Source organism: Zophobas morio, unplaced genomic scaffold, assembly GCF_036711695.1.
Source record: "Zophobas morio isolate AGI-343-1 ecotype UQ-CSIRO unplaced genomic scaffold, CSIRO_AGI_Zmor_V1 ptg000029l, whole genome shotgun sequence".
Classification (NCBI taxonomy): Eukaryota; Metazoa; Arthropoda; class Insecta; order Coleoptera; family Tenebrionidae; genus Zophobas; species Zophobas morio.
The window spans coordinates 1,290,963-1,315,948 of NW_026972134.1; the positions used below are offsets into that span (position 1 = coordinate 1,290,963).

Consider the following 24,986-nt stretch of genomic DNA (forward strand, 5'->3'; position numbering starts at 1 on the left):
AAACGATCAGTAATTCCATTCATAAAATTAGGAACATTAAAGTCCCCCAGTTTAATAATATTGTCACTGTCAAGTAACTGAAGAGTGGAATTGAATTTTTCGAAGAATAATTCCATATCATTGAAACATGCAGATGTAGGAATATAGATCACAAATATAAAAAGTTTCTTATAAGCTTTCTTAAATAAATTTACGCCAACATTGTCAACTGCAGGAACAGAATTTGTAATTATAGATAAATCAAGAACATAAAATTTGAGAAAAGAATTAAGCGCCACTAGTACACCTCCTCCACGAAATATACCCTCTGACGTTAAGTTACGATCTTTACGATGGACAACATATTTATTGGGAAACAGTTCACTATTAAAAATGTCATCAGCTCTCCAGGTTTCAGTTATAGCAATGACATCAATGTTGCAAGATGCAATGTTATTAAAGAATTCTACAGATTTAGTCCCAAGACCACGAACATTTTGGTATGCACAACATATCATACTCTTCTTATGACTAGTAGATGCATTTGCAGTAGTAACTTGGGTATTGTTGTTCAGAAGAGATGAAGTTCAGGAAGACAGGAGTATAGAGGAATGTCTAATACTCTTACCGCTGCTTATTATTGACGTAAAACATTACTTTCATGGTTTAGTCCAAAAACATCTTTGTTTATTTTATTAACAATATTTTTGAAAGCAGAACAGGACCTATATTCCCAGGCTGCATGGGAGCAATCAATATTATCAGGGGTAGTTTCACCAGATTTTTCCTTAAGACAATTAACACATTTTTTTAGATCAAGATTACTTTTATTTAAGTCGTGCAGTTCATGTGAGCCAGCACAAAAAGAGCAAGTAGGATTATTTTTGCAATATTTCTTTATATGATTAAAAGCATTACATTTGTAGCATCTTTTAACATTCACGTCATCAAAGACTGAGCACGAATTTAAACCAACTAACACACTACTATTAACACACTTCAAATTATAGTGTCAATGTCAGTTTCAACAATGCATTGAAATATATCCCTATTTGTTTTGGCTTCCCAAAATCTAATACATTTATACTCTGAAACAGGTTTATTGAAGATATTTTCATTTGTTTTAGTAGGCTACTAAATGCTGAATTCTGATCCATATAAGACGATATTCCTAAAATCCTTACCAGCGGTTTAACGTTAGAAAATTTCTTATGCCATCTCTGGATGAATTCCGCTAAAAACTACGCAAAACGTGACTTCCCAGATCGAAGTCGGCACTTCAGAGATATATGTTACTAATAAGCATCAGTGATGGTATATAAAAAAAATATATTTCCCTAGATTCTGAGTCAAAATTTCCCTAGATTTCCCTAAATGTATTTAAATATTTAGAGCAGTTAGCACAAAACATTTATATCAAATATATGGACTGTGTATATGGTGTGTTGTCTGAGTTCAGTTTAGTAAAAAAAGAACATACTAGTTTATGTATATTTAATACAAAAAAACATAAAAAATTAAAAATGAATATAAATAAGTAGTACTACATATAACAAAAGAAAAAAAGGTTAACTGCAGACAACAATAACAATAGCAGTGATAATAAAATTATTATTCAGAATGACGCAAAAGTTGCCTCGGGCTCTATTTATAATCTCGAGTTGACGCGTTTAATTGGAGAAAAGACCCATTTTTAATTAAGTAATTTTAAAATAATTTGCGTCGATAGAAACGGTACCGCCAATTGAGGTACCAATTTGTTTAATTCAAATTTAAACGCTCCCAGAGGGCGACACAATTGAAACAATCATAGATCTATAAACTTAAATATTTATCCAAAGTTGCACTTATAACGAAACTATTGACTTAACATTTGAACAAATATCATTAACCTTTTGAAGTTCCCTAGATTACTCTGGTTTTTAATAAAAAATCCCTTTTTCCTTGAACAAGCATGAAATTCCCTAGATTTAGGGAAATTTCCCTAGGTATACCATCACTGATAAGCATTCACGTTCGGTAGAAGTAACTGACAGAAACTTTTCTGTGGTTAAGTTGCAATCTTAAGATCACTAGAAATTTAAGATTGGCATCAACTGTCTAATTTTCTAATTCAAATGTCAAATCTGAATTGTGTGGAAAAAAACCGAAGTTTTTCTAATTTCAACACGCTTCGTTTCAAGAAAATCCTTAAATACAGCATGGAAACAATTTCCATAAAAGTAGTCACGAGAAAGCCCATTTTAAAGGAAAAGAAACAAGAAATATTTCGTGGTTTTCAAAAAATTGGGTAAAGCAGAAACAGTTAAACTGGTGGCAGAAATATTCTCCATAAAGTTCGCTAGTGTTGTCGAGTGTTTTTCGAATTTTAAAATAATACAGATACAACGGCGCTGGTGCCGTTAATATTATAATCCATGATACAATAAATACTAGGTATGATATTGCGCACGTACGGAGTGGGGGAGTGACGTCACTCGGTGAGTAAACACAGGCATTTCGCGCGTATTCTGCGACGTTTTTCTGTCTTTCACGTATTTTTTAGAAGGTTTAGTGGCTATACGTTATGTTTTAATAATTTTATAAAGTCACCAGTGATGAACGTGATATCCCACTCCGCAACCTTCATGGAGTCAATTTTGCCTTACGCAGGTATCCCGCGCAATATATTTTGCGTGGTAAATTTAAACATCGGTTGTAAGGCTAGGTTATTGAACTCTCAGATGCGAAAATGCTGTTATGTTGATTGAGGTTATGTTGTAGTATTGGAATTGCACATTTAAGTTAGGTGTGCGAATTGTTGGTTTTGTTATTGACTGATTTAAATTGATTTAACAAAACCTAAACATAACACGTTTATTAATATTTCTGTGTCACTTCAACGTTAAATGTTGATCGGATGGGTTGAATTAGTGATTTACTTTTTGTGAACGAATTAACGAATATCGCGTATTAAAAGTGACTAAGGGCGTTGCAGCAGTCGTGCAAAACTATTACAATTTTCTTTTCTTTTGTAGATTAGTGCCTAGTGCCACTTTTTTTATATTTCGTTTTGATGATTTAGGTTAGGTAAGGTTATCTTTGTTTTCTTACATATTAGCGCAGTGATATGTGTGTGCTATGTTGTTTATTATAAAATTAAACTGTTTACATACAGGTCAAATTTATGGGCAAGAATAGTTAAACTAGAATCAGTCATGAATAATTCTGCAACAGAACGTTACAGAAGGTATCGGATTTGCATTCGTCACTTTGAACTAAAAATGTATCCACATCAGCTGTTGTGCCACCGACCGAAAGCAACAGCCTATCCAACTCTTCATGTTTCAGGTGCCGTCTTATTGAAAATTAAATTAGTAGAATAATTGGAAATTTTAGGTGAAACAATAAGGACTACCAAACAAACAGTTGTGACAAACGAACCAAGACTTTCCACCTCAAAAAATATTGACATTTATGAATCGTCACATTTTACTTCTGGCAGTGTTTACTCTGATTAAGCAACACCACTAAGGCCGTCCACAACGATAAGTACCTATTTACTCTTTCACTTTATTTTTGTTGGAATTAACATAATGTATTAATCATTTTTAGGTTATGAAATTTGTTTAGATTATTTTCAGCATTGTGAAGGAACAAACAATGTTGACGATGGAGAACATTTTTAATAATATTAGACAGCGGAACGATGAGTGCTTATAATTTTGACTACCTATTTGTTTCCAGAGAAAAACATTTTTACTCCTTTAACTGTAGAAACTGCAGAACATACAAATGTAGAATATCCTCTACTACATATGTGGGTATTTATTTTAGAAATGTTTATCACCTCATTCTTGTTCCAGGTGTGTTGAATATGGGAATACTCAGTATGAAGTGAATGAAATGACTGAACAGGTTTTCCATGTTGCATGGCATTTCAATCGACCAAATCTATTTGAAGGATTAACAATGCTGTCATTAGGATTTTACGAGTATATTAAAAACAGGATAACGTCTGCTGCGAACTTTTTCAGACAGTGGCTTTAGGTTCAAATGTAGGCTTAAGTTAAAGGAGCTGCTAGCAACTATTAATTACGCTCTCCCAAGTGATAATTTTCAAATAGAATATTTGCTGTCTTTGTAAGAATGAGAATATTCCATTGAACAAAAATTGCCAATATGGAACGTTTAAAATCAACATGACATCAGAAAAAGCGAGATTGGATAATAGTTTACGACATCTGTAGAAGTTGTCAAGTCAAGTTTTTGTTAGACGTCTATATTTTTCGTATATTAGACTGTGATATGTTAAACTGTTGGGCTTTCTTCAAGTCATTTTTAGTGGTAGGTGTATTTATTTGTATATTAGTTTTCAGATAAAGGGAGGCTCTGATTAATATATGTAGACTTGTCCTGTTGCTTTCCAGTAAGCATTAGCTATCCATCTATCACGCTCTACGATCACATTATCTGAAAAGTTTTGTGTCGTATATTTATTATTAGGGCGTATTTATTTTTGTCAATAAATAAATGAAATGTGGTTATTTTTTACAAATAAATTTGATTAACTACATGGTACTTTGTTCTTGTGGTTCTATATAATTTTTTCCCTTATCTAATGTGAAAACGTGCAGTTTTATGAAATTCCGTGTCCCTGACTGTACGTAGCAATGGCCATCCAAATCATTTTGTTAATTTTTTGAGGTTTTTACATTCGAAAGCCTTCATACAATAGTGATTGCCAAATATTTTAACAACAGCTGGGGCCTTGATCAGAAGTAAAAAGAAAATTTGCGTAATAAAAAATCTACTATCTTTAGTTTTTACATCATTTTATTACCATAAAAGCTGTTGTAAAATTGATACTTGTCATTTTGGGACTCGGGATGCGTTAAAGAGATTTGTTGGCGATGTGGCAACTACGACAATGGTACTAAGCGGCAATACGGCATGCGCTAGGGGCCCGTTTTTTTGAACTGTAATGCGCACGCCCCGCCGAGATCAAAGGTACCGACAGCAAGTGGACTATCACGTTCATCACTGAAGTCACAACGATGCGTTGTGGCGTTTTTGGGTGTAGTAGCGATAAACAATCAAGACATTTTCAAAAAGACATACAATTTTATTCGTTTCCAAGGGACAAGTATAGGTTATTTCTTCTTGTTGTTCGGACTCTTGTATAGTAAAAATCGGTTGTCTGTAAAGTCGGTTTACTGACGATAGTTGAACGTGACAACGTCTTAAGAAAATAATTTATTAAAATTTCTTAAATTTTGATTTTATTATTTTAATAATATAATTAAATTTTTTCAATAGTCACTTAATTATTTTTGCAAATTAAATTGTAATTTGTTATAAAAAAGTAATAATTTCAAATAATTCATTATAAGAATAAACAATGATTAAATTATTGTTTATAAATCTTACATTTAAAATTTAAAATTTGGAAACATTAAGATTTTCGTAAATCTAGTGTTTAAAAAGCCCGCCTCAATGTGTTTGATATAGGAGAAAATGTTCCCTTTGACGGCTGGCTGGTCCAACCTGTAATTTCAGACACGTTGTTGTGATATGTGGAAGTATTAATATTTATGTTTTAATTTTTTTAAATCATAGCTACGCTCGAAAATTATTTCGATTAAATAGTAAAGCCATCGATTTTTTACTCATCGTGAAATAGTTCTGTTAACTTATTGTTTTAATTTTGTCGCGTTCTCGCTTGCACTTCAAGCCTTACATGGAACGAATTATAAGACGTTGTCACGTCAAAAATGCAAGAGTGTGTTCACAGCATTTTAGTGAAGACGATTTCGAACGAAATTTGCAACACGAACTTCTGAATTATCTTCCTAAAAAAGGAAAAAATACTAAAGTCTGGAGATCAGCCAAGTTAGTTAAAGAAATTTGTTCTAGGGATAGAATCACAGAAATTAAGTAGGTTATTTTACTTGAATATTGATATAAATCAAACATATTCAATTACAAAAAATGTTTTCAAAGAACATCTTATAGGACTCTTTTTTATCAAATATTTAATATTTTCATTTATTTTATAGCACTGAAACCAATAACGCAAGTGCTGCTTTGGATGATAAAACAGAATCTACGAGTAAATCTGTTGGGTATATTGAACATTATTTATTGTATTTACTCAAGGAAAGTACTTTTTTTTTGAAGAATAACTTTTACGTTTGCACGTTTTTTTTGCATGATGTATATTTCTTTCTCAAGGGAAACGATTATTTGAAGACGTAGTATATCCAATATTTAATTATGTTTTTTTACATAGTACAAATACAGATCAAGATATACAGAGAGAAGATCTAGAAGCAAAAATTGCTTATCTTAAAAACAAAACGACGAACTTGTTTTCATAGCTTGACGAAAATCAAGCTATGAAAACAATTTTCACTCCAAGAAAAATTGTTAATTAACATGTAGATTACAGTTCAATAGTACAATGTATTTATTTTTAGTGGTTACTTTTTCTTGTACTCAGTTTCTGAAAGTTTAGAACAGAATTTCTAAAGTAGATTTCTGTTTCAGATAATTATGTTCACGTTAAATGTGCACAATTACCATAACAATGAGTCTGTTCATGATAATCAATAATAAAAACCTAAAAAAGCAAAAAATGAATAATTCTGAAGATCTTCGCATTTTCAGATAACCTGTGCGTTACTAACCAGAAAAATAGCACTTTTTTTTATAATTATCTCCAAATTAAAGCCGCATTTTTCTGTTGAGTACACGAAAAATAATATTAAACGCGAAATTTTAATTTGTTACATACAATAGAAATACGTAGGTTGTACAACACATTTTTTTAAATACTTAACGAATTATAACAATAAAATTAAAAAATATTAGCGATTCTTCCTGCTTTTATGCTGAAATTCCACTAGTTCTACTCACCGAGTGACGTCACTGCGCGAACTGGTTTAATTTTGAGCCGCACGAGTATCATACCTAAAGAATTATTATATCATGATTATAATCAGAATCAGAAAGACGACTGCGCAGATTTATATACCTACATGCTTTGTTAGTTCCGTTCTACAATTGGTTTTTAAGTTTTATATAATTATTATTGTTTTGTAAGAGGGAAAACACTCGGCTTTGAAAATAATTGTACGTAATACACGTATAAATTTAGGTTTCCGAAGGCGAAGTTTTTCACATCTTAAACACGTTATAGCTGCCAGAATCAAGTTTCTAAGGCGGTACCTATCTCAAATTGCGTGATTGTGGTGAAGATTCATTTTTCATTTTCTTGGATGAGACATGGATATACCAGAACGGATCCATGATAATGACATCAAAGCTTGTCCTAAAATAACTAATGAAGGGAAAAGATTCACAATTTTACATGCGGGTTGGTCTTTGGGCTTTTAGAGGGATGCGATTTTCTCCTTGATTCAAAAATAGATTCACCAGATTACCACAAAACCATCACATTTTCGATATTTGACATTTACTTACTTAAATGTCACATTTTTGATACCTACTTTCTGACATTCCAGTAATACATTATACACTAGAACAATTATGTCCGCAGTTACACAGCTTAAAAAAAAAAGTTACCAAATCTAGTTACATCTACCGAACATGAATTCCTTATACATTACTATCGGGTGTCTACCAGCTTTTGTTTTTTTTTCCGTATCTCACTTCCAAAATAAATTTTAAAGACTGGCATCCATTTGTCGCATCGACTGTTGCGAATTAATAATCTTTAAACTGAGTTTGACATCGAAATGACAACTGTCTCGAACACAGACACTACAACATACGGAAAAAACAAACAGCAAGCGGCTATCTTGACCAAATTTTTAAACACACGATATGTCACTGTTCCCAAGTGAATAAAGTAAATAGTGAATTCCAATTAACTATATTGCCAGAGTTTTTTCCATAGGGTTTTCTTGATTTAATAGCAAGATAACAGGTTCAATGTTACCTCTTTTGCCGTCACTGCGATGGTTTGAGAATGACGTTCTTTTGTACTTATTTTCCATTTTAGAAATTTTTCTATTATAAAAAAGACATATCCTTCTGGCGGTTTGATTGGATAACCAGTTTTGGTTATCGTCAAAAAAAAAGTTCGGAAGAAAAATTTTGTATTCGTCTCTGTAATAAGTTAAAAACTCACATTTAGAAAACATGTTTATACGTTATTGGAATAGGACTTACAAAAAGCTTCAAACTGCCAAGTAAAATTCCAAAAGTCACAAAGAGGCAAAAAGTTATGTACCGAAGGCTGGGCATCAACGTGAAGTATTCTCAACAAAACAATATTTTGAAATACATTTAAAATTTATTAAACTCTAAAGGATTACTTAATATTAGAATAACATTTTTACTATCAAGTTTCATTACTGCTATGCCAGTCAAGAAGTGACGAACGCAAAAAGTTTGTTGTTCACTTAAGAAGTGCAGATGGCATATTTTTGATCTTAGCCCATGTTATATTTCTTATTTCACTAACGTCCATTTCGAGATTGTATTCTTCAAATAACAAATGTTTTATTTCAAATGCCAAAAGTGAATCCATACCTAGGTCTAATAAAGTCTTCGCTTCGTCAATGGAATCTACATCTCTAATACCAAACAAATTAGCTACCGACTCGGTAACGCTTTTCTTCCCGTTCATTTCATCACGCTCATCACCATACACCAACGCCCAAACAACTGGCTCGTTTTGTTGCATAAACTGATCCAAAATTTCCAAACAAGAAGTAATGCTTTGAGGAAGAGCTTCTAACACCTTTGCTTTTGTTTTAAGCCTAGCGACAAAACCAACATCGCCAATAGGACCCCATTGCACAGCCAGAGCAGGTAATCCTTCAGCTTTTCTTCTTTCACAGAGGCGTTCCATTGCATTGTTAGCAAAGCTATAACTAGTTTGAGAAGCATTTCCAAGGCTTGAAATAATTGACGAGAACAAGACGAAATGCTCCAGTTGTTTACAATATTTGCGGGACAAAATATCCATATTTTGTGCGCTCCAAAATTTTGGCCCGACCACTGTAGAAAAGGTTTCCTGATTTTGCTCCATCATTAGTTTGTCAATAAGACGTAGTCCACTATTGAAAATACCTCCAACAGGAGCGAGGTTGCATGCGAATCTTAATAAATATTCTGCTCCTTTCATGCTCGTAGTGTCCGAAGTATCAGACAGAACACTGACGCCTTGTTGGTTCCACCTTTGCAAGCATAACGCTTGGTAACCTGTAACTACTCCTCGACGAGAATTCAAAATAATTTTTGTAGCGCCCCTTTCGATCATCCAATTTGCCAGTTCCAAACCAAAACCTCCTAAACCACCTATTATTATATAGCATTTCCTTGGGTCCATATAGGTTCGGGGAAATGCAAGAACCCTGTTGTCTGGTTTATAGAAGAAACCTTCGTTTTCTCTTATTCTGATAATGGATTTCTCTTTGTTACCACTATCTTCACAGTATTTGAAAGCAAGACTAACGTCATATTTATTGAAAACGGAATATTCGAGAGGAATTACAGTACCTTCCGAGACATACTTATTAACGCTATTAGCTATCGATGTCAGTACATCTTCCGTTTCTGTAAGTAAATCGATAAACTTTACGTTGTGCAAACTGCAATTCTCATCTTTAACTGCATCCCAGAAAACCTCAATGGTACTTTTCTCAAATTCAATGAAGCGTCCTTTCTTTGAGAGGCATTTCTTCGACAACTTGATTAACTCAACCGAATTGCAATTAATAATAGCGTCCACGCCTCTTCCACCAGTTTTTTTCATTACAATTTCAAAAAATGGTGCGTCTTTTGAATGTACGATTAAATTGTCTTTAAGAACCGTCGAGAATTTATTTTTCAAATATTGGCTGTCACAACAATCAATAACAACATATGTGACATAATTCTTAAAGGAGGTTAAGACTAATGTGGCCAAACTCACACTATTTGTAAAGTTGTGAATAAGAATCCTATCAGTAGGTTGTAGATTACCTTTGACAAATAACCCATAATAGCTCTATAGAAAGTTATTTACAGATACCTAACATTTTTTTATGTGTTATTAATACTCACGAGGGTGTATGCTAAAGGAATAGTTGCGGCTTCTTCGAAGGAGAATTTTGAATCAAATTTCCAAGTCAGCTGAGGATGAGGTATTATTGTAGTAGATGCAGCACCGCTTGTAACTAATCCCATAATATTTTCCCCACTTCCATCTGTTCCGGAATACTCAATTCCAAGGAAGTCACAGTTTGCATAAGATCCAATTTTACCTGCGACCGTTAATAAATCTCGCTGATTAATGCTGGTACAGTGCACAAAGATATTTTTGTCAGTAGAATAGGGAGTCTTTTCCACCCATTTTAAGTTCACATTGTCTTTAACAAGACAAACATCCGTTAATAATTTTAGCTGAAATTGTTCAAGAGGAAGAAAGCGATAATTTCCCCAAGATTCGTCTTGATAAACATTAACCGTTAAATCTTTCCTTAACTGATTTTGATAAAATTCCGATTTGACTGAAAATGGCATGTTTTTAATAAAACCTCTCATCAAAAATATTCTCAGATTTGGACATGCTTTTTCATGCCGAACTGATTGAAAGAGGCCTACAATGCCAGAATCGAAATCCTCGTTGATTAAATAAATTCGAGAGTGTGGTGATGTATATTGTTCGATAGCTTGTTGTAACTCTTTCAACCAAAAGAAATTTAGATTATTTGCTGAAATAATTGCGTGTTGCTCACAAATATTTTTGGGTGCTCTAAAAAGCACAAAATTTTCGTTTTCGTGGATATGTTTGTAAACAATTTCAACATCAGGTATGTTGGTGTTTTCAACCTTCACAAGAACAAATTTCGCTTTTTCGGTCAATTTGTGAGCTGTTTTTAATTCTTCGTTTGATAAAGCATGAGCTATAAGTAAATCAAAATAGTCTTCATTTCCGTCGCCAAGTGAATCCAGTTTATGGAAACTTGTTCTTTTAAAACTAACTCGTTCCATAATTTGCATCAGCAGCTGTATAGCAGCATCGACTCCAAGTTCGGCAAATTTCATCTCTAATTTTTCCGTACAATTTTCGACAACGATTTGGTGTGCTATGTTAAGACTATGGAAGAATGGATCAAGATTTTTTTGAGTGTCGATCTCTGATACAAAAATATATTTCCCTAAAATTGGAGAAATAGTAGCCTCGTGTTTCTTAACAGTAACTCCTTGTATCCCCCTCATTTCAACACCGCCACATTTCACTGCCTTCACATATTTGTTGAAAATTAAAGTTAAGTCGACATCCATATCGACAATCTTTAAATGTGTTCTGGGATCGACTATAATTTTATCGAACTTTATAGGTAGACACAGCCCACTTGTTTCTACGCCCAACACATAATGTACCATAACGTCCATAAAGGATGTCCAGTTATCGTACCATCGTAATGTAGCGCAGTTTGAATCAAGATCGGCACTTTGAACACCGAGGAATAAACCGTCGTAACTATATCCCCTTAAATGCATATGCTGGTAAAAGTCGTCTTTGCTTATTTTTGCCCCAGAGTTGTTATTTGGGGTTAGGTGTGAATAATCTAAAAATTCGTCCTCAATTCTTTCTACGAAATGTATTCTCCCTGCCGATAAAAGAACCGCTTCTTTGACTTCACAAATTTCAAAATATCCACTCGACTTGAAAACGTTGACGTTCAAAACTACATTACTTCTTTTTGATAAAAGAATGGGTCTCATGATTTTTACGTTTTCGAAAACGACGGGTAGCTTTAAGTGGTGTTTTCCCATCATTTTAGCAAAAGCTTCCCACACTAATATCTGTAACAGCAAATTTTCAACTTGACATAGTTTATGCAATAATGTAGGTAACTCACTATATAACCTGTTGCGGGGAAAATCACGTTTCCATCAATTACGTGCCCTTTTAAAAACTTCTTTTTTTTATCTGTCATATCAATTTCAAATACATAGCCAAATGAACTTTCATCATTGTATTTAGGTACATCCCACCTATTCCCGTGGTCCCATCTGATCAAATTAGAAATCATGGGAGTATCGATACTAACAGGAAAATTTACGAAATTGTAATACTTTCGTAAATTTGGTTGTCCACCATTGATATACAGTTCGCCTATACTTGAATAGAAAAAGTCCAGATTATTAACTCCAGGCTTAGCTAGTGGTAACAATGTTACGCTTTTATCTAGTCCTCTTTTCAGTATAGCTTGAAGTAGTCCTTTAGGGGCCACCTCAACTAAAATGGCATCCTTAGGAATATGCTTCAGCAGCTGTCTGAAATAAACTCTGTTGATATAGTTGTGATGCTGATACTCTGCAGAATTATATCTGCCCAATTCACTCTTCCATTCACTTTCTGGCAGTGCCGATGGTAACCAACGTTTTGTTCTTTCTTTCGTTCCAGGTAACACACTTTTAACAAAACTGTACATTTTTGGGCCTGCTGAAGCCATATGAGGACAGTGGAAAGCACCTCCAGCTGTCTCTACAACTTTATTAAAAACTCCTGTTGCAGTAAGAATCTCTAAGAAACCCTTAACCGGTTGGACGGCCCCAGCTATAGTAACTGATTCATCTGAATTATCACAAGCAATATAAACATTGTTGGGCAGAAGTTTTGAACACTCTTCAGAGGAAAGTCCAACTGCTGCCATTAAACCAGGCTCTAGATTTGAATTTACCATAGCATAACCCCGAGCATATGCAATCAGCGTTGCTTGTTCAGCTGTTATCAAACCGTCGGCGTAAGCACAAGCTAAATTTAAGATTTTAACGGCAACAGGGATATTTTTATGGAAAACTTACCAACTTCACCCAAAGAATGACCTATAATGCCATCAGGTTTAATATTTAACGCTGTAAGTACATCAGTTAAGCATACGGATACTGCGGTAATAGCAGTGAACGTGTTAATAAGGTTCTTAAACGTTTTTTCATCTCCATTGTCAATAATATTTTCTAAATCAACTCCATACTGTCGGACCGCACCAGAACATTTTTGCATTGTGTATCGGAACACCTCAATTTTCATTAAATCTCTACCCATATAAAGCCACTGAGAACCAATTCCAGAATATACGTACCAAATAGGGCGTGTCTTTGATAAACATTGCTGTACATGATGATGACTTTCATCTGACAGAATAGCGTAACCTCGATAAATGTCGGCATCAATGGTTCTGCTGTATATATTATCTATTAAAGCCAAAAATTCTGCATTCGCTTTATTTTCAATTGTTTTTTCTAACATCAGTTTAACTCCTTCCTCAGTTCTTCCTGAAACGTTCACTAGACGGTAGCACAAACTATTGACAAGTTTTCTTTTTTCGGGGTATGGTTTCAACACGACAGTTCCATTTGCACCTCCAAATCCGAAGGCGTTTACCATTATCAGACCTTGAGGTATGGGTTTATGATGGTCCATTACCTAGATATCGAGAAATTGTCATTCTACGTGAAATTTTATCTTAAATAATCTTAATTTTGTTGTGTGACAAAAACAAACGCGCATAGCTTGCCTATCTTAAAAACCCACCTTTAGGCGTCCTTCATGTATCCCTTTAATTTTAGGATCTGGATTCTTATAATGTAAATTCCCAGGAATGATCCCTTCACGAATAGCAATTATAACCTTCGATATAGATACTAAACTCGAAGCAGTTTCGCTGTGGCCTAGGTTACTCTTTACAGAACCAATGAGCAATGGAAAATTGCGGCTCCGATTTTGGCACAGATATTCATCAATAATTTCCGCTTCTTCTAAATCACCTACTGCAGTTCCAGTACCATGAGCTTCTACATAATTCACAGCTAATGGATCAATGTTAAACCTGTTGAAGACAGCCTCAAACATAGCTTTAATTGCTGCTTGAGAAGGGTGGTTAAGTCCTTCCTTTGTGAAACCATTAACATTGGTACCACAACCAGAAATCATGGCATAAATTCTTTTACACTCTTCGCATTTTTGCAAAACTACAGCTACAACAGCTTCCGATTTCACGTAGCCTTTTCTATTTAAATCAAAGAATCTACACACTCCTTCTAAATGCAACACTCCAAATCTTAACATCTCTACGCTTTCGGCTGGGTCGTACTGACTCTGTGCGACACACACGATGGCCATTGAACATCTTCCAGACAAAATGTTATCTACAGCTTGATTGAGGGCATACAAACCGCTGGAACAAGCTGTATCCAAAGCGTAACTCGGTCCCCTAAAGTCAAACATGTACGATACCATGTTTGCTACAATTGCTGCAGATCTTTGCACAATTCCTCCTTTGAAACCTAGATCCGAGTATAGATTTTGACTTATGCCTAAGAACACCCCTGTATTTGAACCTCGTAGTTCTCGTGGATTTAAACCAGCGTCCATTAAGGCTTCGAACGTTACTTCTAAAAGTTTTCGTAGTCGTGGATCATTAATATTTGCTTCTCTTGGATTCATTCCAAAGAAATCGGCGTCAAAGTGTTCAAAATCTTTGACCAAGCCCAAACGAGGCGATGTTCCTAAAGATTCAAAGGACCAGCGATTGTGATTATCTGTCACTAAGTCTTGTCCAGCGAACAGAGCTTTTTGTAGTTCTTCCATATTGCCGCAACTAGGATAGCGGCCAGAAATACCAGAAATCGCAATAGAATCCTTGCCTGAATTCCTTAAAAAGTTTACGTCGAAAGTGAAATTTCTGACAATTAAGAAGATATTAATAAAGTCTTTGTCATTTCTGTTGAAACAACACTTGTTGATTGTAAATTTGGCAATAGTCACATTCGGACTGGTCTAATTTCACTATTGTGTTGTACCCAATATGAAATGTCACACCAGATTATTTTGTCAAAATATTCAAGTTAAAAGCACTAACAATTTTTTTTGTTTTAAAATAAAACAAAGAAAAAAGGCGAGTAGTTATGTGTGCTGAGATGAAAAGGGCTATGATACAATTATTATATGATAAAGTCCACAGATACTTTCTATTTTTACATTTAATCAGCATATTGACTCCTTACGTGCAAAGTGTGCAAAAATGTTGGGTTTCATACTATGAAATTGCAAAGATTTCTGTAATGTGCAGTCCCTTAGTACTCTTTATTGTGCGTTAGTACGTTCAAATGTAGAGTACTGTTGTATAGCATGGTACCCATATTACAATAAACAAATTAACACACTGGAAAATGTACAACGTAAATTTTTAAAACACCTCTATCATAAAGACACCGGAATCTGGTCCCGCAGAATCTTTTACTGCAAAGGTTTAATTTTGATACATTAAGTACTAGAACAATTTTGTTACTTCTAATCTTTCTCTTCAAATTAACTAACGTCTCCACTGATTGCTCTGAATTACTATCCAAATTAAATTTCTATGTGCCAAGAATAAATTTCAGATATGCCACTACCTTGTACTGTCCTACACCTCGTACAAACATTGGTCGAAAGGCTCCATTGTATTTATTTTCGCATTATTTAAATAAACTGGTATCAATTAAATAATGGGATATATTTTATAGTTCTATAACCCAAATGCGTCAAATAGTAGTAAAAAAGTTTTGATCATTAAGAGATATGGTTTTATTTTTGTAATTTTAAGTTAAGGGGTGATTCAGTTTTAGATTTAGTTTTAATAGGTATATCATTTACACACATATAAATTTAATTATTTATATTTATTTTCATTTTGTATAAGCATGTATGTAAAATTGTCCTTTAAATGGAATGTAATTTCTGTTGGGCAATAAATGCTATTACTAATGTGGTCTAGCACAAAACTATTTCTGCCAAAATTTCAGAAATCTTTTCCGTAAATTAAACAAGTGTCTTTTAAAAATTTCGAAAAATTTACGTATTGACATTAATCAAAATTGAAACTTTAAGTATCATTGAGGTTGGATGACAGAAGAGAGCATACCTCATTTGACCAATATTAAAGAAACGTTGGAAAAACAACTCCACACAAGAGTCATTTGTGACGCTTCCCGTACCACATCGGAAGCGGTCGGTGGTCAGCAAAGGATTAGAGGCGGTAGTTTAGTTTAAAATACATTCATAGGGAATACAAATATCTTACTACTTGTGTAATTATGGCATAAAAACAAAGATATTCCTAACAACATAATAATTCAGGTACATTTTACTGCCACTGATTTTATATTCTACCTTAATAAATTATTTTTGTATTTTATCCCCAGTACTCGGCAAACACTTTCCAGCACGCCACTGAAACAATTGGTTTTTCAGAAAGCTGGAAGAGCCATTTCTAACCCTATTCGAAAGCGCGACATCAGTCACGTTTTCAAACCATCTTCTCTCCTCTCATTCTACCTCCATGGGTTTTGTTTTCCCGATTTCTTCTTTAATTGTTACATGAATTTTAAGCTCTTTGATTCTTGAAATACCAATGCATTTCTACTTTTCCAGAGATCTTTTATTACTGCCTATAGAATTATCAAATCACATATAAAAGATGAAATCTTACATGATTTTAAAATAGGCGCCAATCGTCCCGTCAAAACGTATATTGTACCATATTGTATATTCTGTGGAATACGAATATAAAAAATTGGTCGAAGTTTATTTCGACAGAACTTCCCTCATGCCTGAACTACTTCTTTGAAAAATTATAAAATTAGATTTTGCGATGTTTGTTTTGTGATAACCTCTATAAACTGAAAACCAGCGGCATAAGTAACATCCACGCACTTCCTGCGCCGTGGGGATGCAAATTGCAAGGAATTATGCGAATTGCACAAGTACCGAGAATGCAAAATATATTTAAAGCTGATAACCAACGAGAAAAAAATGGTCTGTCAGGAATAATAACAACTTCAATTTCAAATGTTTGTTTATATATCGGAAGAATGCCAGATAGAAATTTAATTTAATTTTAATTTGAATGAGTTTTTTGCCTCAAAACAAAGGACAAACATTATTAAATAAACCACAGTCGAACAGAATGTCCTAAACATTATTATTCTAATTGTTATTAAATAAAGACGTGTATATTCTCACCTTTTTGAAAAAATGGGGTGACTCGTTCTTAATTTCATTAATAAAAATATTGTTATGACGTTAGAAACATAAATAATACACAGCGCGAGAGAAAAAGAGAAACGGCCAAGTTTTTTTTTTGAACATGTGGTCGTTTAGGAAAAATCTCAAAGCGAATTTCTACACCACAAGTTTAGGAGTATTTAGCTGTATAGCATATAAATCATTTTAAAATAGACTTCTTTGTAGTGACGTCATCAAATACAATCTACATAAGATTCCTAATATAAGTACATACAAAATTTGACAATAATTGGTTCTGTAGTTTCAGAGATTACGTGTCTAATAAAAATAGACACAAACATCGGACAGACAGACAAACAGGCAGACACACAGTCGGAACCGGGAGACCACTTTTTTGTATTATAGGGGCTATGAAACGTTGAGAAAACATAAAAGTGACTATTTGTTCGATAGACGCGATTTAAAAAGTTGATGGTCGCCGTACTCTAATACAAAAACCACTGATTACGCGATTGTTGCCTTGAATGAAATTTGGCTTTACCAAAATCAGTCCTGCTAAAATATAAATCTATTCAACTTACTTAAAGAGGCAATCACTCAAAGAAACATCTGAAGGAAAGCGTTTTACCTTTCTTCACATAGATTGTTCTGATAATTTTCTAGGTGGAACAATAAAAGAAATAATAAAACTACCATTAAAAAATGTCTAGTTCCATTTTCTTTAACTCAACGAAAGACCAACTTATTTACAATAAGATGTTTAGGAGTCCGCCTTTCCAGAACACGTGATTATAACTCAAATAAGTTTAATAATAATGATGAAGTCATTACAATATTTATTAATATTGATAGTAAATAAAGAGATTTATTTTTTTATATTTGTTCCTATTAACGTAAAAATGTCAAAATTACCATTTTCTAAATAAAAACCGTTCTCAATAAACCGAAAGACGCATTGCTAAATTTTAAGCAAAATCAACAGGTGGTGTTTCAATAAAAATGGCAAAGACAATATTTTAAACAACTTACATGTTGTATGCGAACTATATAACACGACTCAGATTTTAGATTGACCAATTCCACCAGTTTCGCACTCTTTTATAACTAGGCATTAATTAGCATTTGAATTACAAGCTGGTTTCACAAAAAACAGGAAAAGATGAACAAATCAAATTCTCATAGATCAATGAAAAGCAATGGGAATATGAGGTCCATGGCACTGCCATTTTTCCCGTTTTTTTTTTAAACCAGCTGTATATAAATTATTATATTAGTTTTAAATTTATATAACAAGTTTCTAACCATAAATTACCGCACATGTCGTACGTCAGCGGGTAAATTGAAAATCTGGGTAACAAGAACCTACTAAGAACAAGATTTATACTTAACTTAGACAAAAATAAAGTGTAAGCTGAACTTATTTAATAGAGTGACAAATCGTCCAAGAAGAAATTGCATTAGGTGGGTTCTTAAATTTTCGTTAATATTTAATTTAGTCATTATTTTCTCTCCCTTGGTTTCGACTTTTTAATAAACAACTACAGACGATACCTATTGTTTTTTCTTCAAAACAAATTATTCCTTGTCTGGAACTCGCCGTGGCCTATGCACTTTTTATATTCCATTGTATTTTAATAAACGAGTCACATTATCATTCAAAAAAAAAGTTGTAGCAAAAGTACTCAGTACACAGGGTGTTAATAAATAATTTCCATCTAGTGTGCTATGAAATTCGTTTATTAATTGCCGCGTCATTTAACTTTTTAATAAAATAAATAATATATCAATTTGTTGCTGAACTTTCAATCAAATTTTAACGTTTTTGGCTTTAATTCTCAGAGGATACTGAGAAACGTGGACCCCAGAAGAAGCCTGTTTTCGATCTGGCCAAGAGTTGGGTGGAAAATGGCAATACTCAACTTCTGCCTCCAAAAAATTGCAATTTTCGAAACGACAAATTTCTTGGGCGTGTTCACGAATCCCTTGTATAGATCATTTATTAACATCCTGTAGTGTAAGGTGATCAGGTGATATAAGTGACTGAAAATTATGTGATGTCTGTTCGTTGTTAAAAAAATGTTTTTTTCACTTGTAACCCAGAAGCATACAATTATGGAATTATTCAGGGAAAATGAAGTTGTTTATTATAGATTTAGGGTCTTAACGAAAATCGACAATCAACAGATTTTTGAAATTACGGGAGGTCTACATGGTTCATTGTCTGATACAGTTATTTCTTAAGAATGATGCTGCGAAATTTATTCTTTTTATGAGAACCCATATGAGTTGAAAAAAACATATGTATACATATAATGTTAAAGTAAATGTAAACAACCGTGCTACGCGTTTGTTTCAAATGAGTTTTTACCTCACAAAATTTTGTGATGATATCATCAACATTTTTGCAAGAACACGTATGTCAACTTGGATCGGTGCAGTGGAATACTAGAATAAAAAAAGTTGTTCCGATAGAACATCCCTCGCTCCTGAAGTACAGTGATACACATCCAGGATTTTCGAGTTGAGTTTTTTCTTTATACAATTTTGAGATGACGTCTTCAACACTTTTGCAAGAATATGTATATCAACTTGGATTGGTACAGTGTAAAACTACAAATAACAGTATTGTATTCCCAACATTTTCTGGGAAAATTGAGTGAGCCGTTCCTGATTTAATCAATAAAATAACTGGACTCATTCATTAATTTTTTTGAACCACCTGTTTAAGCAAATCTAAAAAATATGAACGCAGTGATAAATCACAAGTAAAAACTCATCATATTCTGCACATTTTGGGTACAATTTATTCGGCAAATTTTTGAGATGACTTCATCAATTTTTTGGGGAGAAATAAACAGATATATTCTAATTAACAATTTACCATGTAATCCATGTATACAATAAATTTAAAACGTCTGCAAGATTTCAAGGCATTCGATTTTGCAGTTCTTGATTTATTCTATAAAATAAACCGATACATCCATTTTTTTCAGTCTCTCTGTATAAGCAAATCTGAAAAATAATAATGCGATGATAAATCACAAGTGCACACTTGTGATTTCTTAGGCAAAATTTTGAGATGACGTCATCAATTCATTGGGGGATATAAACAGAAACATTTTAAATGCAAATTTTGCCACGCTCACCATAACTTCAAAACGTCTCGTCCGTCTGCAAGATTTAAAAGCATTCGGTTTTATTGTTCCTGATTTAATCAATAAAATTAATTAACAAGTGAATTTATTTTATCGATTAAACCAGAAATTTTGCACACGTTTTAATTATCGTAAGCATGGTAAATTTTTAACCAAAATATATTTGTTGTTTCACCCAAAAAATGGATGACGTCATTTCAAAATTTTGCCGTGCAAAATGTGATTTTGAAATTACTTATACAGGGCAACTCAAAATAATTAATGAATGACGTCAGCGAATAGTTGATCATTGTTGTCTTCATATTTTTAGAATTGCTAATCAAGGATGAGTCAAAAACTTAATAAATGATTCAATTTATTTTGCTTTAAGAATGTGGCGACCCAATTTTTATTATTTACACTAAAAACGTGGTATGTTTTATTGCAAACTTATTGCAGAATTGTGTGCATAGATTCTCAGTAGGAGAAATTGGAAAAAAAAAATAGGTATTTCGTTTATCACAGCGTCATCTGTCATGAGTCTAAAGAAATGTTTTAGACAAATCCTACGTACTTTTAGCCATAGAATTCGAATCTGTGATAAAAATCGGGGTTTGCAATAAAATATTTCCCCCACGGAATGATTAAATTTTGAATTTGGACATTTTTTGTACAGTGCTTAAGTATTTTTCGAGATATTTGAAATTTTCAGGTTAAAAAATCTTCCTGTAGATATTTAAGGGCTAGTCATTACATGCTCGGCGTTCCCTATAACAATGCTCTGTGTGTAACCAGAGATTTACTTTGGCAGTAAACTGTTTGTAGTTCATGTATTATTAACACATATAAGTAGCAGTAAAAAAAATTGATTTAATCTAAAATCAATCTCAAAAGCTTTCTTTTGAAATTTTCTCTAAAAATTCTTTAATTTAATAACTTACGAATTAACCATCTGGAAATATAACATTTAGATACATTTTTACGTACTTTACATTGCTAAATTCTAAGTTTATATCAGTTTATCAGTCAATAGATGCTTTTTCAAAGTCCCTAGCGACTATTTTACGTTCACATTAAGCTGATAGATATAAGAAATAATTAATTTTTTTGTGTTACTTTCTTAAAGTTATTGCTAAAATATTATAACACAGTATATTTTAAACTTACTTATATTTTAACTATACAAGTATTATTACAAAACACATTTTGAAATACATAGTTCAAAAACTTCATCAAAAATATACCCTTCTTTGCAGAAACATCCAGAGCTACAGACGTCTTCACACACGGGATTAGGGTTTTGGCATGTGGGTGGACAAGCTGACCCACATTCATTATACTCTTGATATGGTAGACAATATTCTACAACGAAAAGACTTCACTGACAAAAATATACTGTGAACGCAAAAGAATTACCATCACAAGAAGATTCTGCAACACAGGAACCTTGAGGCCCATTTTTCTTAAATCCTTTGTTACAAAGACAGCCTTCGTTGCAAATTAAAAACTCACAATGTCTTTCATAAGGAATTTGACAAGTGGGTACACAAGGGTTCAAACAGTCTGTATACGTTTCGTACTCTGTGCAAGTAACTGTGCTATTGTCTCTAACTGGAACTGTTAAAACACGATACAATATTAATAGCTAAAAATTACATAAATAGTAAAAAATACCTGCTAAAAGTGTACTTAAAAAAGTGCACATAAAAAAAAGGAGACGGTACATATTTGAACGTAATCAGTCGTTAACTGGATCGTGATTCAAAATAAAACTAATATACAATTTTTTACAAAGCGTTATTTATAGTAGCTTCTTAGATTATCTAGTCTTGATAGGTCGTATGATTGAAATACCTAAATTGATTGACGTAAACAAAATAAATATTTCATCTGATTTGTTAAAAACTAACCAACCGATCGATAAATACAGGTACAAAATATTAAGAACACTCATTTTTATCAGTTATCTAGTTTGTTTATAACATTTTTGTGCGAAATATCTTGGTCTATTTAAAGAACCTAATTTTGTCACAAAGAATTTGCTTTTTAATTAGGTATTCCGATACCTATATCTCTGTTAGTTAACTTAAATTAAAAAAATTGGTCTAAAGAGTTTAGACAGTACTTCCCTCGCTGTCGGAAACTTGACGACTGCATGGCTATTGTGTTTTTTTCTCATTACATTTTTGTAGTGGGAATTTAAAAAAAATTGCGATGACGTCATCAACATTTTTGCAAGGACACGTATATCAGTTGGGATAGATGTAGTGTAATACTAAGAATAAAATTATTGTATTCCCAAATTTTCGGGAAAATGAATTGGGTCGTTTTGAATATTGATTTTTTATAATCAATAAAATAACGAAACAATTTACTCGCGTATACGGCAACTGAAAATCGTTTATGTATAAACATTCTTAATTTAAGATGACAAGCGTAACAGCATACGTGAAAGTCAAACAGAGAAACTGTAAACAAAACGACCATCGGTTTTATTGCTTCGACTTCCGCTTATTATATAAAACATTGGGTTTTATTTTAATTCTTGACGGTGAAATTCACAATTGGTTGATTATAAACATGTCTATTTCACATTCGCGGAACCAAGTGATCGCATAAAACAAATGCAGGTCTGTAATGTTAAAGTCGATGTAAATAAGCGATGCTACCCTTATGTTTCAACCGAGTTTTTCCTTTAACAAATTTTGTGTCTACCAAATTGGGTTGGTTGGGGTGTAATACTAATAATAAGTGTTGCCTTTAATTTAATCAATAAAATAAATTGACTTCATTAATTTTTTTGAACCACCTCTTAAGAAAATCTAAAAAATATGAATGGAATGATAAATCACAAGTACAAACTCATCATATTTTTTGCATTTTAGATAGGATTTATTCAGCAAAATTTAAGGGTGACGTCATCAATTTTTTTAGGAGGGATGAACAAATACATTTTGAACAAAAGTTTACCATGCTTATAATAACATTAAAATATTCCCAAGATTTCAAAGCATTCGGTTTTGTAATTCCTGATTAAATCGATAAAATAAATTCACGCCTTCATTAATTTTTTTGAGTCACCCTGCATATGCAAATCCAAAAATATGAATGGAATGATAAATCACAAGTACAAACTCATCATATTTTGTACATTTTAGATACGATTTATTCGGCAAACTTTTGAGCTGACGTCATCAGTTTTTTGTAGAAGATAACCAAATATATTTTGACTAAAAATTTATTATGCTCTTTATAACCTTAAAACATCTGCAAGATTTCAAAGCATTCGGTTTTGTAGTTCCTGATTAAATCAATAAAATTAATTTACGCATTCATTAATTTTTTTGAGTCACCCTGTATATGCAAATCGAAAAAATTTGAATGGAATGATAAATCACAAGAAGAGACTCACCATATTTTGTACATTTTAGATAGGATTTATTCAGCAAAATTTTGTGGTGACGTCATAAATTTTTTAGGGGGGACGACCAAATACATTTTGATCAAAAATTTGCCATGCTTATGATAATTTTAAAATATCTTCAAGATTTCGAAGCATTCGGTTTTGTAGTTCCTGAGTAAATCAGTAAAATAAATTTACGCTTTCATTTATTTTCTTGAATCACCCTGTATATGCAAATCCAAAAAATATGAATGGAGTGATAGGTCACAAGTACAGACTGATCATATTTTGTACATTTTAGATATGATTTATTCGGCAAATTTTCGAGCTGACGTCATCAAGTTTTTGGAGGGGATAAGCAAATATATTTTGACTAAACATTTATTATGCTCTTTATAACCTTCAAACATCTGCAAGATGTCAGAGCATTCCGTTTTGTAGTTCCTGATTAAATCAATAAAATATATTTACGCACTCATTAATTTTTTTGAGTCACTCTGTATATGCAAATCCAAAAAATATTAATGGAGTGATAAATGACAAGTACAGGCTCATCATATTTTGTACATTTTAGATATGATTTATTCGGCAAACTTTCGAACTGACGTCATCAAGTTTTTGGAGGGGATAAGCAAATATATTTTGACTAAACATTTATTATGCTCTTTATGACCTTAAAACATCTGCAAGATTTCAGAGCATTCGGTTTTGTAGTTCCTGATTAAATCAATAAAATATATTTACGCATTCATTAATTTTTTTGAGTCACCCTGTATATGCAAATCCAAAAAATATGAATGGAGTGATAGATCACAAGTACAGACTCATCATATTTTGTACATTTTAGATATGATTTATTCCACAAACTTTTGAGCTGACGTCATCAAGTTTTTGGAGGGGGTAAGCAAATATTTTTTGACTAAAGATTTATGATGCTCTTTATAGCCTTAAAACATCTGCAACATTTCAAAGCATTCTGGTTAGCAGATTAAAAATTAAATTTCAAAATGTTGTTTTATAATTTTGATTTTTTTTCCAAAAATCTGGACGTTTCGGGTGAAAAGTCGATTCGGAGTTGTAAACTACATGTGTAGGACTATGTTATTTTATACAATTGAAAACCCATTTACTATGTACAATTTTGAAGTGACGTCATCGCATTAGTGGTGGGGATGATTAGACAAATTTTGGTTAGCGTTTTACCATCTACATGATATTCTTAATATAAGTACAAAATTTCACAACAATCGGTCGAGTACTTTCGGAGATTATCTGTCTAATAAAAATCCGGGGGCAGACGGACAGACGGACAGACGGACGGACAGACGGACGGACGGACAGACGGACAGACAGACGGAAATGGGAGACCTATTTCTTCGTCTTCTAGGGGTCATGAAAGATCGAGAAAACGTAAAAGTAGAGAGTCGGCCGACGGACTCGATTACAATACTTCCTT

At 32.9% G+C, this 24,986-nt stretch overlaps 1 protein-coding gene and 1 long non-coding RNA gene across 7 annotated transcripts; one reads left to right on the forward strand and one right to left on the reverse strand.

Moving 5' to 3' along the window:
• The first annotated feature begins 2,459 nt into the window (after positions 1 to 2,459).
• LOC135137540 (uncharacterized) lies at positions 2,460 to 4,539 on the forward strand. Of its 3 annotated transcripts, none has more exons than XR_010281843.1 (3): positions 2,501 to 3,048; positions 3,137 to 3,309; positions 3,358 to 4,539. It is a non-coding gene; the product is annotated as an uncharacterized LOC135137540 (long non-coding RNA). The 3 variants fall into 3 exon arrangements; XR_010281844.1 differs by having other exon boundaries at positions 2,505 to 3,309; positions 3,358 to 3,510; positions 3,574 to 4,539; XR_010281842.1 differs by having other exon boundaries at positions 2,460 to 3,309.
• Positions 4,540 to 8,332: 3,793 nt separating this feature from the next.
• Positions 8,333 to 18,050, reverse strand: LOC135137597 (fatty acid synthase-like). Of its 4 annotated transcripts, none has more exons than XM_064067288.1 (7): positions 18,023 to 18,050; positions 14,326 to 14,639; positions 13,520 to 14,271; positions 12,790 to 13,411; positions 11,841 to 12,739; positions 10,036 to 11,784; positions 8,333 to 9,979 (listed from the first exon to the last, which is right to left on the reverse strand). In XM_064067288.1, coding segments are annotated over exons 1-7 (5,934 nt in total). In that variant the 5' UTR covers positions 18,025 to 18,050; the 3' UTR covers positions 8,333 to 8,383. The 4 variants fall into 4 exon arrangements, with proteins under 4 accessions (XP_063923358.1, XP_063923357.1, XP_063923356.1 ...); XM_064067287.1 differs by having other exon boundaries at positions 8,333 to 8,469; positions 8,518 to 9,979; positions 13,520 to 14,639; XM_064067286.1 differs by having other exon boundaries at positions 13,520 to 14,639.
• Between the last annotated feature and the right edge of the window lie 6,936 nt (positions 18,051 to 24,986).

Bases quoted from the DNA above. Each gene is read 5' to 3' on its own strand.
- LOC135137597 (XM_064067286.1), bottom strand. The intron at 13,412-13,519 runs GTGGGTTTTTAA...CTCGATATCTAG, and splicing joins TACATGAAGGACGCCTAAAG to GTAATGGACCATCATAAACC. The intron at 12,740-12,789 runs GTAAGTTTTCCA...TCTTAAATTTAG, and splicing joins TCATTCTTTGGGTGAAGTTG to CTTGTGCTTACGCCGACGGT.